The sequence below is a fragment of the Nyctereutes procyonoides genome, unplaced genomic scaffold (assembly GCF_905146905.1).
Source record: "Nyctereutes procyonoides isolate TBG_1078 unplaced genomic scaffold, NYPRO_anot_genome, whole genome shotgun sequence".
NCBI classification, from domain to species: domain Eukaryota; kingdom Metazoa; phylum Chordata; class Mammalia; order Carnivora; family Canidae; genus Nyctereutes; species Nyctereutes procyonoides.
Genome location: NW_026575139.1, coordinates 4,130,382 through 4,144,469, shown reverse-complemented (window position 1 = coordinate 4,144,469; position 14,088 = coordinate 4,130,382). Strand labels below are relative to the sequence as shown.

At 45.3% G+C, this 14,088-nt stretch overlaps 1 protein-coding gene across 3 annotated transcripts in view; it reads left to right on the top strand.

The window, feature by feature from the left end:
- EVL (Enah/Vasp-like) overlaps positions 1–14,088 on the top strand; it is a 144,432-nt gene that overhangs the window by 36,232 nt on the left and 94,112 nt on the right. Inside the window, exon 1 of one of the 3 annotated variants that reach the window (XM_055304150.1) lies at positions 1,142–1,328. The exons of 1 other annotated variant lie outside the window; for it this stretch is intronic. In XM_055304150.1, coding sequence (XP_055160125.1) covers positions 1,306–1,328 — 23 coding nt within the window. In that variant the 5' untranslated portion in view covers positions 1,142–1,305. Of the gene's footprint in view, positions 1–1,141; positions 1,329–14,088 lie in introns of those variants that run through there. One more of the 3 variants, XM_055304146.1, reaches the window with a different exon arrangement.

Genomic DNA, 14,088 nt, shown 5'->3' with positions numbered 1-14,088 from the left:
TTTGCAGGGCTGAGGCATTTTTGCATAATCCCATGGGTACCAAGGAACTACTGCAGGGTTGGAAAGGGCGGAGGCAGCAGAATCAGATTTAGAAAATGGCTTGGGCTGATTTTTTAGAGAAGGACTGTGAGGAAGACCGGTTATAAGGTGCAAGGCCGCCTGAGAAGTGCTAAGGGCCTGGGATGGTAGGGGCAGGACTCAAAGAAACCTCTTGGAGGTACAATCAGAATTAGCGACTGATTGTTCCTGTGTTGTGAGGGAGTAAGAAACTCAAGAGTGACTCACAGGTTTTTATTTGAGATCTGTCTCCCTTATTTTATAAAGATTTGCGCTCTAAATGCTGAAGATCTCCGTAATGGCAAGTTTCAGAATACAGCCAAATCTTGCCAGCTTGGGCTTTACAAACCGGTAAACATGTCTGTCTTTCTTTCTTTCTTTCTTTCTTTCTTTCTTTCTTTCTTTCTTTCTTTCTTTCTGTCTTTCTTTCTTTCTTTTTTCTGACATCTCTTTTCCTTTTTCTTAACTTCTGTTCTGAAATTATTATGGTAATTTTTGTACCTCAAGGAATTGATAAGAGCCTGGTACACACTAGACACTCAATAAATGAATAGTTAAGTAAATGAGATCAGTCATCACAGTTGACCTACAAGGTCATGTTGTTCATGGTAAAGTGGTAAGTATAGAATGTGACTTCTGTGGTTCTGAAGCAGTTTATGCATTTGTGCTGAACAAATGCTCAATAGTGGAATTCTGAGGAATTTTCAGTAACATGAGTAACACTCTGTCCTGTTTACTGACCACACTGGCCATACCTGATGGTGACAGCAGCAGCCACCCAAGATGGGGTAATGGGCAGGTCACCATGGAGCTGGTGACATTGCTTTAGGCCTTTGCCTCCCATTTCCCAACGTGCAAATTTCTGGCTGGGTGTGTGTGTGGGGGCGGGGGGGGGGGACGTATATGTGATTCACCCAGGATGCCAGGCGTGCCCAGGGGTTCGACTTATTTCTCTGGGTTAATCCAGTTCCCAGCCTGGAGCCTAAGCATACACTGCATTAATCAGACTTGCTGGAATGATCACATGGTCCTCTAGCTGCCTCCCCTGTTAGCTGCCGCTTGTCAGCAGCTGGCGGAGCTGGAGGCTGCAGGCCCCTGTCTGCAGAAAGCCTTTTACTTCAGAATATTGGGGGGTGTGGAAACCCCGCCTCTTTTTTCTGCACTTTGCACCATCTGACTGACTAAATGGTTGTCCTCCGAACCAAAAAGGCTACCAGACAATCTAAGGAAATTGTCTCTGACTAGGTCATGTTTGCATTTGAAGAATTCAGGTACGTTCTGGGCTTCCTACATCAGTCTGCTGCTGGGTTTTTGTTCTCGCTAGGTTTTTGCTGTGTAATGACAGCTTAGGCTCTGGCTGGTTCTCACCCAAAAAAGGGTTCTTTTCTGCATTTGGTGGGGTCGATCTCGGTTTTGGGGGTGGGAGGCAGAGAGGTGGTGCAGGTGGAGGGTGTTTACTGCATGCACAAGTGCAGCGTGGATAATTGGTTTGATCGTGTGTAAATTTGCTGAGGACCCCACCTTGTGCCTCATTCGAGCTGCTGTGGCTGGTGTAGAGTTATGAATGCAGAATAGCAACTGTTTATCTAGAATGAGTCTCTTGCTATCTTTTGTTTTTCTTCCTTTGTCAAACTCACGGAGTCTAGTGCTCTTTTAAAAAAATGCTAATCTTAGCAGTGAAGGTGAAAAATTCTGCAAGTCTGCCTGCTTAGTTGAGATTTGATTTTGGCTCTGATTTTTTTCCTCATTGTTAATAGGAATCTTGTGCCTGGGCAGTTTCCTGGGAAGTGCCCTGATGGTGTTTTGTTACAGGGTCCTTCTCTGCTTTCGTTAGCTCTTCAGCTGCTGTAATTATCAATGCTCCAAATTAGTCTTTTGTGAATCTTATTCCTTCTCTTTCCTCCATCTCCTCTCCTCGGATCTGTCTCTGGGTATGAATGTGGGAAGGGATGTTCCAACGGAGATAGTTTCTAAGAAATGAAAATAAAGGAGGCGGAATGGGAGGGTGATCTGATCATTCGTGTGCATATTTCCACCTTTTGGAACATATGGAAGAGAGTGTGTATGTGTGTGTCTGCTCCTAACCTCCGGCAGCCTCTCGTTTCTCAAATGGAATTTCGGTATATTTTAGAACAGAGTGTAAATACCATATCTATTGGCAAGGGGGTGATTGTGTGGGGACCTCAGTTCTGTCTCTACAGGCCTTTTTTGTTCCCTCTGAAGAACGGTGCTGCAATAGACATTAAAATGATAATAGAATAACCACCTTTCATTATTTCTAGGAAGAAATTAGCGACCTTTTAAGCAAAATCAAGGGAGTAGATGAGAGGATCCCCAGATCTGCATGAAGAAAAGCAGGCTATAAAGATTGTCCCCCGCCCTTCCTGTAAACTTGGAGCTTTGGATCTAGGAAGTTATCCTTTGTTTAAGAGAGTGTCTCTGCATGATTTCTAATGGACTGGGCTTATGAAAAGGACATTCTTTCCTTGTGGCAGTATGCTCTGGTGACATGGGTCCATGCCCTTATACAATGACCAGGACTTACTGTTTTATTTTAGCTTGATTAGATAACTAACAAAAATTTGTTTTATGCTTCATGTGTTACAGTAGATAGGTCCATAGAGAGGGAGTTGAGAGTCCCTGGTTCTAATCCCAATTTGAAAATTAGCTTTTCTGATCCATCTGAGAAAGGAGTTTTGGGGATTGTAGAAAGTAATACAGTTGTGAGGTTCATATCTTATTGTAAGCATTTATTCTAGATGGAGTAAGCCTTAACTAATTGTCTTGAGCAGAGCGTGGAGCTGTTCACCTCCTTTCCCAGTTAGGCAAGAGGGATAAGTATCAACAAGCCTGTTCCCACTTTGGTGAGCTCCTAGCCCACAGACTGGGTCTGATGAGTGGGAAGGGGGTCAGGTTGAAGGCCACTGCAGTGCCTTACAGAGAAAGTGGGGCCGGCTGCAGAAAGACCAGAAAGGGGAGGTCTGTTACCTATGCTTCCAGCTTTCCCTAAGCTGGTCCTCAAGAACTTTGTTGGGAATGATTGCATTTTGTGACTGCTGCATGTGCTGGACAAATCGCTTTCTTCTTTAGTCCTGGGATTTACATGTGTGGAGGCCAAGTGATCATGATGGTCCCACACAAGCACTCTCAGGGAGCTAGCCTGGTCAGTGTAGGTCAGGGTGGTGCTCAAGCTGTAGCCTTCAGTAGAATCATCTGGAATGTCCAGGAAAGCCCAGATTGCCGTGCCCCACTCCCGGAGGCTCAGATCCAGTAGGTCTGGGGTTAGCTTGAGGTTCTGCATTTCTAGGAAGTCCACAGGTGATTCTGATGCTGTAGGTCTGGGGACCAGACTTTCAGAACCATGGGCTTGGGGAAAACTGACAGACTGTCATTATGGAGATGGGAAGTTGGAGGCAAAGGCAGGGGGGTACAGGCAGGAAAGAAATCCAGAGCCAGAAGCTGTAGTTCAAGTTCAGGCAGGTGGACCAGAAGCAACGTGGGAGGTTAAACTATAGCCATGATCACTCACCCCACAGCCCCTCCTCCTGGGGACGGGTGAGGGTAGGGGCATCGGTTTATAACCCAGGTTCTCCCATGTGTGGCTTGTGGGGACTTGGCAAGTTTCTTGATCTTCTTTTAGTCTCAATTTTCTGTATGAATTTTCTGTAAGAAAGTCTGGAATGCTGTTAGAGTTAAATGAGATGACATGAACTTAACTTTATACATTATATCGTTCTTTCTACATGAGCATACTGGCAGAGAGGACCCGGGGGCAGCGCCATCAGCCTCTGAACACGTGTTCACAGGCCCATGAGTGCACAAACTCCTCCATGCACACACCCCGACCACGAGAGCACAAGGGCCACATTCATTTTAAAAAGAAGTCTGATTTTAACATGGACAGAGTTCCTTGAGAGCTTCCAGGTCTCCTGGGTTTTTAACTTTGTCTCCCTTTGTGCCTAAAACTGTTTGACACACAGTAAGGCCTTAATAGGTAAGCAGTTGACAGAGTTTGTTTTCAGGGGATTTAATAAGGGAGGAAAAACAAGCAAGCTAGCTTGGTGCAGGCCTGATATTGGTACCATGGTGCCCGTTGAGTGGGCTACTTCAGAAGAGCATGTCGAAAACCTGACAGCTGACCTCTTGAGAAAAATGTGAAGTGTCCTCAGCACACCCCAGTTGCGGGAGTGCCGGAGAACGCCGATCACATTTCATAAGGAATCTCTGCAGATGATCTCACTCTAGAACGTGCTGACGATTGTAATGATTTGCTGGGGCCAAACCCACACAGTTGCAGAATCCTGAGAGCTTGAGTAGTTGGGCCAGCATTTTCCAGACAGCTAGAGTATTTATTTTGCCTGCCATTGACTTCAGGACTGTATTGTTCTAGCACCAGGCAAGCTATTCTGCTGGCTGTTGTGGTAGACACACTTCACCTCTGTTTTTACCTTTTCAAAAAAACTTCTTACATGAGAAGTGTACTGAATTCATAGTTTAGTAAACATTTAGTTACTCCATACCTCAAAGGCTGCCTTCTGAGCACCCCTGGAGACAGCTTCATGGGATACTGTGTGGTTTTCCTTCCCCTTCTAGACCCAGAATGGTGACTACATTCCCTGCCATCCCCAGAATCAACATTTTTAAATGTGATTTTTGGCTCTATGATCTCACAAGGGAGAATGGAACCCAAATCAGAATCCACTGTTTCTCAGAATTCCTGATACTTATTCTGATTTATTTCTAGAAGGAATGTGGCATACCAACTCCAAGATCTAAAATCCAAGTTGGAATATGTCAGTCACATGACAATTAGAAGTCACTACTCCAAGTCTGTTTTATTTTATTTTTAAATAAAATTGAGGTTCAAACTCCAGCTAGTTGTTTCTTTATTCAGATTTACATTTAGTCTTGGGAAAAGTTTTAACTTTTCTTGCTCTTTCACTGGATTATGGAAATAAGTCAAAATGAGTGGTATGAGGGAATACCTGAAGTTTGGAAGCCAGGACAGCCCACCCAATGTCAAGCCCACCCAGTGTCGAGCCCCTTGCATTTCCTGAGCTCTGTGGTCCCTTGAAGAGACAGGTGTTTAGGTACAGTGACTGTCACACTGCAGTGAGCAAGCTTGCTTGCTCATCAATAGGAGATGGGGAATGGGGAAGGCACAAGACTGGATTGTTGTGGCCCACGCACCACTAGTTGCTTAGCCCATGCCACATACCATCAATGACGACAGAAGCTCAGGGATACAGATGACCCCAAAATGTATACCTCCCACCCCAGCCTTTCCCCAGACTGGTCCCATGTCTTCAGCTGCCTGGTTGGCGTTGCTGTCTGGAAGTCTACCAGGCATCTCAAACTTAGCACATCTCACACTGTTCCCGAGTTCTTTCCTAAGCCATTCCTTCCTCACGTGTCCACAGCCTGGCCTTCCTTTTGGCTGCTCAGCCATCCCTGACTCCTTTCTTTCTCCTACGCTCCATGTCTGAGCCGTCAAGGGAAGTTCTGTCAGCTGTACCTCAAAGTATGCCCAGAGTCCCACCGTTTCCCAGCATCTCCATGCCACCAGCCTGGTCCATGCTGACACCATCTCGTACCCAACTCAGCGCAGTGGCCTTGTAACCGGCCTCCCAGCATCCTGTCTGCCTTGTCTTCCTGCTCCCGGTTCTTCACTCATTTCTCTTCTTAAAATGTCAGGGCAAGTTTTATTAGTCCTGTGCTCAGAACCTTCCAATGGCTTCCTGCCTGCCTGCACATGCCCCAGCTCTTGGGGAATCTTGAAAGGGCCTGCTCAGCCTGGCCCTGCTGCTGCCACCATATTCCATCTCCAACAGAGTCCTGTGTCCTTCACGCCCGCCCTCTGTCACACTGGCCTTGTACTGTTCTTGAGCACACCAGGCATCCCCTCCCCCGGCCTCTGCCTCCAGATGCCCACATGGTTTGCTTCCTCATTTCCTGGCTCTTTGCTCAGCTGTGGCCCTGACCTCTCTTGGGGTATTCCCTTTCCCCTGACTCTGCTTTATTTTTTCATCAGATCACATACTGCCGTCTATATATTGTGGATTTGAATTTTATACTTGTTTATTGTTTGTCTTCCTTTAGCAGAATGTAAGTGCTACGAGGTGGGGTTTTGAAAATATATTTTTGGGAGAGTCTGGGTGCCTCAGTGGTTTGGCGTCTGCCTTTGGCTAAGGTCATGATCCCGGGGTCCTGGGATCGAGTCCCGCATCAGGCCCCCTGCAGGGAGTCTGCTTCTGCCTCTCTGTGTATCTCTCATGAATAAATAAGATATTTTTTAAAAATAAAAGTAAAAATTACTTTTGTTTGTTACAGTATCCCTAGTACCTTGCCCATGGTAGGTGTCTAATAAATACTTGTTAAATGAATGAAAGAAATGAGAGCAGACACTTAGAGAGGTTGGGTACGTTGCCTGAAGTCACCTGGTGAGGTCTGTTCAGTTTCAGTTCAGTTCATCTTCCAGTTGCTCTGTGCCTGGAATGCCATCCTGTGCACTGACCTCTTGTCTTTGAGCTGCCACACCTTCCTGAGTCTCTCCTGCAGGCCTAGAGCCTGTTGTAGTGTCTGGCTCCTGCGCACCTCCATGTCTGTGGCAAAGGGGAAAACAGAAGGAGAATAGAGGATCCCCCACCTAGGGTGGAATAGACTGACCCCTTGTCCTGCCTCCCTTGGCTCTCCTGCCCATCTCTCTCTGGCGCTTCCTGCAGGGTAATCATACAGCGGTGTTTCTTTCACACTGTTCTGCCCTGCAGTTTGCACTCTTGGGAGTCAGGGAGCATATCTCAGTCATCACTACCAACTGTTAGGAGTGATTGGTAAATGCCCACAAGATTGATATAGTAGGCATTAAAAGATTTTTAATTACTTAAGTCACAATCCATAAGAGGAGCTTATGATCACGCTATCTGTGGCCACCCAGCATCTGTTAGAATGCACAACCGTGTGGGTGTTCAGTAGGTGGTAGCCAGAGCACTGGTTGGAAGAAGTGGCAGAGTTCAGGAGAGAAAAGGAGAGCAGGAGAGGGGAAGGACAGATAGATTGCAATGACTTGACGGTTTTGCCTGGTGGTTGACTAGCCACAAGCAAAATGTTATTTTGGGAAATAATTTAGCTGTAAGGATGGCAAAGCAGACATATTTAATAATATCAATCTATCCTCCATTATTAAATAAGTGTTACATTTACTGTGGAGTTTTGCTCAGAGAGAGGCAGTGTGGTGGATCTGGAACCCAGAGGCTTGGTTTCAGTTTGTATAATATAAACTTAAAAACTGTGACCTTGGGCAAGTCACTTCATTTCTCTAGGCCTTGGTTACTTCATGTATAGGAAAGGGACTACTTTGAGGATAATATATAGGAAAGAAGGTGTATAAATGGCCAAATTTTGCTATAATGTTTGTATGTTATATTTCGGAATCAGTGGAAGCTTAATCAGTTAACATTTAACGGGCTTAGAAGTTATTTTTTAAAACAGTCCTGATTTCCATTCCCTATTTCTTTTTTTTTTAAGATTTTATTTATTTATTCATGATAGATACACACAGAGAGAGAGAGAGGCAGAGACACAGGCAGAGGGAGAAGCAGGCTCCACGCAGGGAGCCCGATGCGGGACTCGATCCCAGGACTCCAGGATCATGCCCTGGGCCAAAGGGAGGTGCTAAACCACTGAGCCACCCAGGGATCCCCCCATTCCCCATTTCTTATTGCTTAGCATAGTCGTAACCCCTTATGTTAAACAACAGCAGAATAACACGGAGAGGAAAGAATTTAACTGGACTCATTTCCCCAAGGAATGGGCCCTGGAAAAGGACACAAACCTGGATTTGGAGGATTCTTGCCAGCTACTTAGGATACTTGCAAAAGGATCTCCCAACTCTGTGGGTTCTAAACACCCTATGTATGTCTTTTGGAAGGAGGAAGGGCCTTTTTGCAGTTAGGGTAACCATTCACTGAAAAAACACTACCTAAACACTTACTAAATATAAACTGTAGTGGAAACTGCAAATATATGTAATCTTTAGACCTTCCTGCAGAAATTTACTGTCCTGAAAAGGTGCTGAACCAACACCAGAAGTATGGGGTGAGGTAGCCAAAGACAAATAAACACTGAAAAGTAAAATAAATTCCTTAGGGACCCTGATGAGGCGTGTGGGCAGAAGGAGGATGTGGTTTTGCTATATGGAGAGTTGAGGGGGACCTTCAGGAGGAGGTAGCTCTTGAGTGAGTCCCAAGAGAAGTGCAGGGTCTGGATGAAAATAAGGGAAGGGCGTGGAGAAGTGGAGGGGCAGAGATGTAGGAGCGGATATACTGTGTGCTCCCAGCCACACTTTGGCTGGTGAAACCTAAGGGCAGGAGATTTTTCTCCTTCTCAGCATAACAAGTCAGCTTTGTCTTTTCCTCATGACTGGGGACTTCTCTGCCCTGAAGTTCACTACTTGGCGGACCTTCAGGGTGTATGTGACATTCATAGGAAGCGGTGCTGGCACCTTTGCCTCTCCACTAGTCTTGCTACCTTGAGCAAGTTCCTTTGGCCCTTGTGCTCTGGGTTGCCTGTCTGTAAAATAGGGGGCCCACCTACCAGAGTTATGGTGTTGATTAAAGTGCATTACTGACGTGAAGCATCAGACAAGACGCCCTAGTAGAAACTCAATAAATTAATTCCTTTAACTTCCCTTACGTAGCAAAGCAGACCCTTATCCTGGACTAGAAACTGTATAGGAGCCAGGAAAGAGGCCTGGAGCACCTCTAAACTAACCCCCTCCTTGAGAGTGCAGACTCAGAGTGCCAGGAATTAGGCTTTGGAAGATAACTCTGGTTGTTGAAATGTTTATGCCACAGTGAACCAACCATGATGTGACTCATCAGCTGTGTGCTTGGACCCTGGCTTGGCCAACATGCAGACTCCTTGGTCTGAGAGATTAATTCAGTCCCTTGCAGTTGACAGACTGAGACTCTGGTACTTTCTGTCTAATTAGGATAGCATGGCCAGAGCCCACTCCCAGTGTGGACATTCCCCCAGTACCTGTATACTCTGTCCATAGCCTAGTATGTATTGTTTTGCAGCCCTCTGTGCTGTATCTCTTTATTTCCAGAGCCTGCTGTAAGAAATAAATGTCTGTTGAGTTAATATGAGCTGTATTGGACAGGTATGATGTGTGAGGGCTCTTCCATTGGGTGGGGAGGCCTAGGTGAATTACAAACAAAAACACAGTGGTGAGCACCTTTCCAACAAGAAGGTGCTGTTGTACATATGACAGGATTCATTGGGTGGGGGGTTCTGTTCTCTTGGACATCAGGGAAGCTCCTGAAAATCCTTAAGTCGAGGATTTTGTGTGATGGTTCTCAACTGGGAGGGCCCATCAAGATCTAAACACGGGCCCAGGCTGCACCTAAGCCTCACTGAGTCCAGATATCCCTTCATGGAACCTCAGTGTGTGCACCATGTGTGGCTCTGCCGGTGATTCTGGTGCACACTCCCAGTTAGAGTTTGCGAGAAGAGCTTGAGCTTGGGCACCTGTAAACCCTCAGATCTAGTGATAATTGTGTTACATTGAATAAGTCACTTACCTTCACTGGGATTTAGTCCCCCCCCCAAAAAAATAGAAATAATATTTTGTTTACAGAGAGGTAGTTCAGAGAGAATAAGACGATGGCCATATGGGTGGGAGCTTTGGAAGGTGGAGAGTACAGGACACAGAAACATGCTGTTACATATGCATTAGAACTTATGAATCCAGGTATGTTCAGTGTATGCAGCTAGCGCAGACTATAGCATTCAATCTGAACTAGACTCCTGCTGGATCACAGTCTTTCTTGGGTTTGGGAACTGCATAGCTGTCAGGAATTCATTCTGGACTTGTTTACAAGTGAGGGGGATGTTTTCACTCCAGCCAGTTCAGAGCCTGTGGAATGCCAGGATTGATCTTGCTGTGCATTCTTTGCCACTAGCCTCCCTCTATCTTCATCAGCACAAGTGATAGAAAAGAAAAAGATAACCTGGGTTTCCTTGCAAAGCCCTGGAGAAAACATGGAACCTTGGAGCTCCTCCATCTTCGAAGATCACCTCTTGGCCACTGGTGTGTAGGCCACACACCAGGGGTGCCAGGAAAGAACCAGGAGCAGGATGGTTGGCATCCCCTCCAGGGCTCCCTCCCAAGCATTCACAAGTTGTGTCTCCATCTTTCACTGGATGCACTAGTTCAGAAGCCATGTATTAGGTCAAGATAGAGCCCTCTTGAGGGAGATGAGGAAATGGTAAGACTGTGTGGTTAGAATCTTTTATGATGATCAGGACATCAGACTCTGATTTAAAGAAGTGTTTGTACTTACTGAGGAAATTCCTTTTCCTGGAGAGAGGATGTTTCCATAGTCAGAAACTTGGAGCCCTTCCAAAGTCGTAGAGTGAAGACTGCATGCTTTTATTATTCTCCAGCTTATTGAAGAATGAGGGATGTAGAGATCCCAAGGTAGACGATGGTAGACACATTTTGCTTCAGGTGATAACGTTGTTTGTTTTCCTGGTGTTGGTTAGGACGTTCATGATAACCAGATCCCTGATATAAACCAAGTGAGGATCAACTCATCTCAGCCTTGCCTGAAGACTTCAGTACAGCTTGCTTCAAGACTGATGGAGACTGAGAGGAATATGTCCTCCTACTTTGGGGTTCAGGTTATTCTAGAACTCTGTCCATTACCAGCCCCGCTCCTCTTGTCTTCTGCGTATGGAGCCCTCCGTGGTCGGACTGCATGCTCTCTTAAAGCTAAGCTCCCAGGAACCTTCCTTCTGCCTCAGGGAACGTTCCGGCTTGGCCATGGATCTGCACACCACCTTGCTTCCTTTTCACAAAGCCTTTTTGTCTGTCCATGAAGTCCTTCGAAACTCAGCATGCACACTTCCTTTTCTGACCTCTTTATCCACAGAAAATTTTCTAAACTCCTGTAACAGCATTCAGCCCATCACATGTAATCTGATATTTAATCTTTCTCAGTCTTATTTTCTCAACTAGAGCAAGTGTGACTTGAAGGCAGAAAGAATGTTGGATCCAGTGCATCCCACCTGTCCCACTGGAGCAGAGCTGGGTGCATCATGCTTTCTCTGCACCTTTTATTCACTGTTATTATATTACCTTTTTCTTTAACCTCCTGTCATACGCCAGTCATGGTTAAAGATCCTGGAAAGGGAAATGGTGGGAAAGAGGACAGTTGCTGCCTTTTTGATGTCTGTTCACTTTGTAGCATGAAAGTGTGATTAGGATTTGGAAAGAACTACTGAGTCCAGTGAGCAGTGCTTTCGAATGGGCAGAATTGGTCCAGGCAGTAGAACAGCAGGAAGGCCTAAAAGCACTGAGTGGTAGATTTTCAAAACTGTAGGGATTTACACGAGGCTTTGAGCTATTAAAAATGCATGTGATGCTTAAAATGCCCTTACGTATTTAAATGAAATGTTTCTGACTCGTCCTGATTCCGATACAGACAAGATCACACGCATGTACTGCTGGCCGCCCAGATGTTGCCCCTCATTTTCGCAGCAGGCCTGTGGGCTGGGTGTTCCCATTACTGGTCCCCTCGGAAGCACCCAGTAGATTCTGAGAGGCCAGAGTGCTCTCCCAACATCAGACATGTGCTTAGGTGGCAAAGCTGGAAATTGGATCTGAATCTTCTAACCAAAAAACCAGTGCTCATTTTGTCATTTCATAGCTGCCTCCAGCCCTGATTTCATAAAACAAGGAAAATCCGTCAGGTACTCTAGCGATACTTTTCTTATATACTGTTTTGTGGACAAAATGAACATGTCACATCTATTGAGCCTTAACTGAACATTACAACCTGCTCGACACTTCATATGCATAAACGTATGTACCATTGTCCTTGCAAGGATCCTGGGACGTGGCCGCTGTTTCACAGATAACAAAAACCAAGGCATACACCAGCTGCATCACGTAAGCAGCATCACATAGAGCTGGCATTCTGAACCTGAGATCATCGGGCTCTGGCACCTGTGCTTTTAACTGCCATCTTTTTATTTATTATTTTTTAAAGATTTTATTTACTTATTCAGGAGAGACACACAGAGAGAGAGGCAGAGACACAGGCAGAGGGAGAAGCAGGCTCCATCAGGGAGCCTGACGTGGGACTCGATCCCGGGTCTCCAGGATCACACCCTGGGCTGAAGGCGGCGCTAATCCGCTGAGCCACCCGGGCTGCCCTTAACCGCCATCTTAATCATACAGGAGGCTTCATGGGGAACAGAAAAAAGTCCCGTGGTTGGTTGTTTGAGAAAAACCATGTGCCAGCTCCCCTGGAAAAAGCCCAGCACACAAGTAGCACAAAGGCTCTGAGAAGTCCTGTGGGGTGAGGGTGAGGTGGGTGGGAGTTTCACCCCTGACATTCCCACATATATTTAGTGAAGGAATGTTTATTGCCTAACACTTGATTTTTAGTTGACACTCTGGAAAATCCTGATATAGCAGAAATTTAGAGCCTGGGAATTAGAAATGGGAGGAAAGAGAGAGTCTTAAGGGCAAAATCCCTAAGTAGAAGAAGTTAAAAGAAGTCTCATGTGAGTATGAATTTAGGCTCCTGCTCTTATTGGCTATTAATTTTTTCTTTGGGATCTCACTTGCCCTACCTATAAAATGGGATCATTATGAGGAGAAGTGTGATTATAGTTACAGAAATACTGGATGAAACTCATAGTTTTTAATTGTTATTTACCAAATCATTTCTGTCCAAGTACCTTATTAGTACAGCATCTACTAACTATTTGAAGGGCAATTAACAGTTGTTGAATGAGTGGATTTTGCCTTCTGTGTCTCTGGGTTCTGTAACTGGTATGTTACAACTTCGTTTTTTTTTTTTTTTTTCCTTTCAGTTTTATTTGAGATCCAACTGACATACAGTGAAACTTCTTTAAAACATGATACTTTGCTCCTTGAATTTTCCTTCTCAATTGTGTTTTTACTAGTGTTTATATTTTTGGAGTTTAATGAAATCACTCAGTTGGAAAATCAGGAACCATGTTTCTCTCATTCACTCTGTTGCACCCCAAGTTGGACTGCTAAGGCAGTTTATTTTGTGTTTTCCTGACATGTCCCTGGCAGCAAGAAATTTTTTGGACAGTTCCAAAATGGTAAATTTCATTCAACAGCATGCATGTGTTGGTTTTGTTGTTGTTGTTGGGATATTTTTTTTAACACTGCTCATTCCCTCAGATGTGCCCATCTGCGTGTGTGTTTTTTAAAGGAATTTCTAATGTATCACACTCTTGATGTAATTACTCTTGATGTTTCCTCTTTTTAAAGACTGTCAGGAAGAGAAACTTACTGCAAGTTTGCATACCAGTGCAGTTCCTACTGATGGAAGGAGAGTTGAGGGCATTCTTTACCTACTTCAAATAAGTCCTTTGTTTTTTAGCAGTTGACCAAAAGAGACAGATATGAGTTTGAGATCATTCTAATAGAGTAAGATGTTGCACAAAGATCTAAAACTTAAAGAAGAGAGAGGCGGTCGGATAATGTCTTAGATCACTACTGTTGGAATAGTGCACTGTTCCTCCTACAGAGAAACTGTGTTTTGCCAGCAGCCTGTTTAGAAAGGAGGGGTACAGGGGAGGGGAGCCAACATTGCACTCCCCACAGTCTGGCCATGTGATGTGTGTGCCTAGCCCCTCACCCCTGCTTTGGTGAGGCACGTGATCTCGACTGAGTCTTCTGGCCGTGGGGATTGGTGTGAGAATAGGTCTGTTACCCAAGAGTTCTCCATGGCACTCAGCCTAGGACTGTTAGGAAAGATGCTGGGTTTGGTTTGGTTTGGTTTGGTTTTCTGGGATCAAGAGCTGTCGGGACCAAGAAGGCCTCAAGTCCCTGGCAGCCAGCATGTGGGGAAAAAGTGTCTGAGAATGAAGCCAACAGAGCGGGAGGCAGAGGTCAGTAATGGCCAAAGAAGTGGAGGCCAAAGAAGTGGAGGTTTCCCCAGCATGTGGGGAAAAAGTGTCTGAGAATGAAGCCAACAGAGCTGG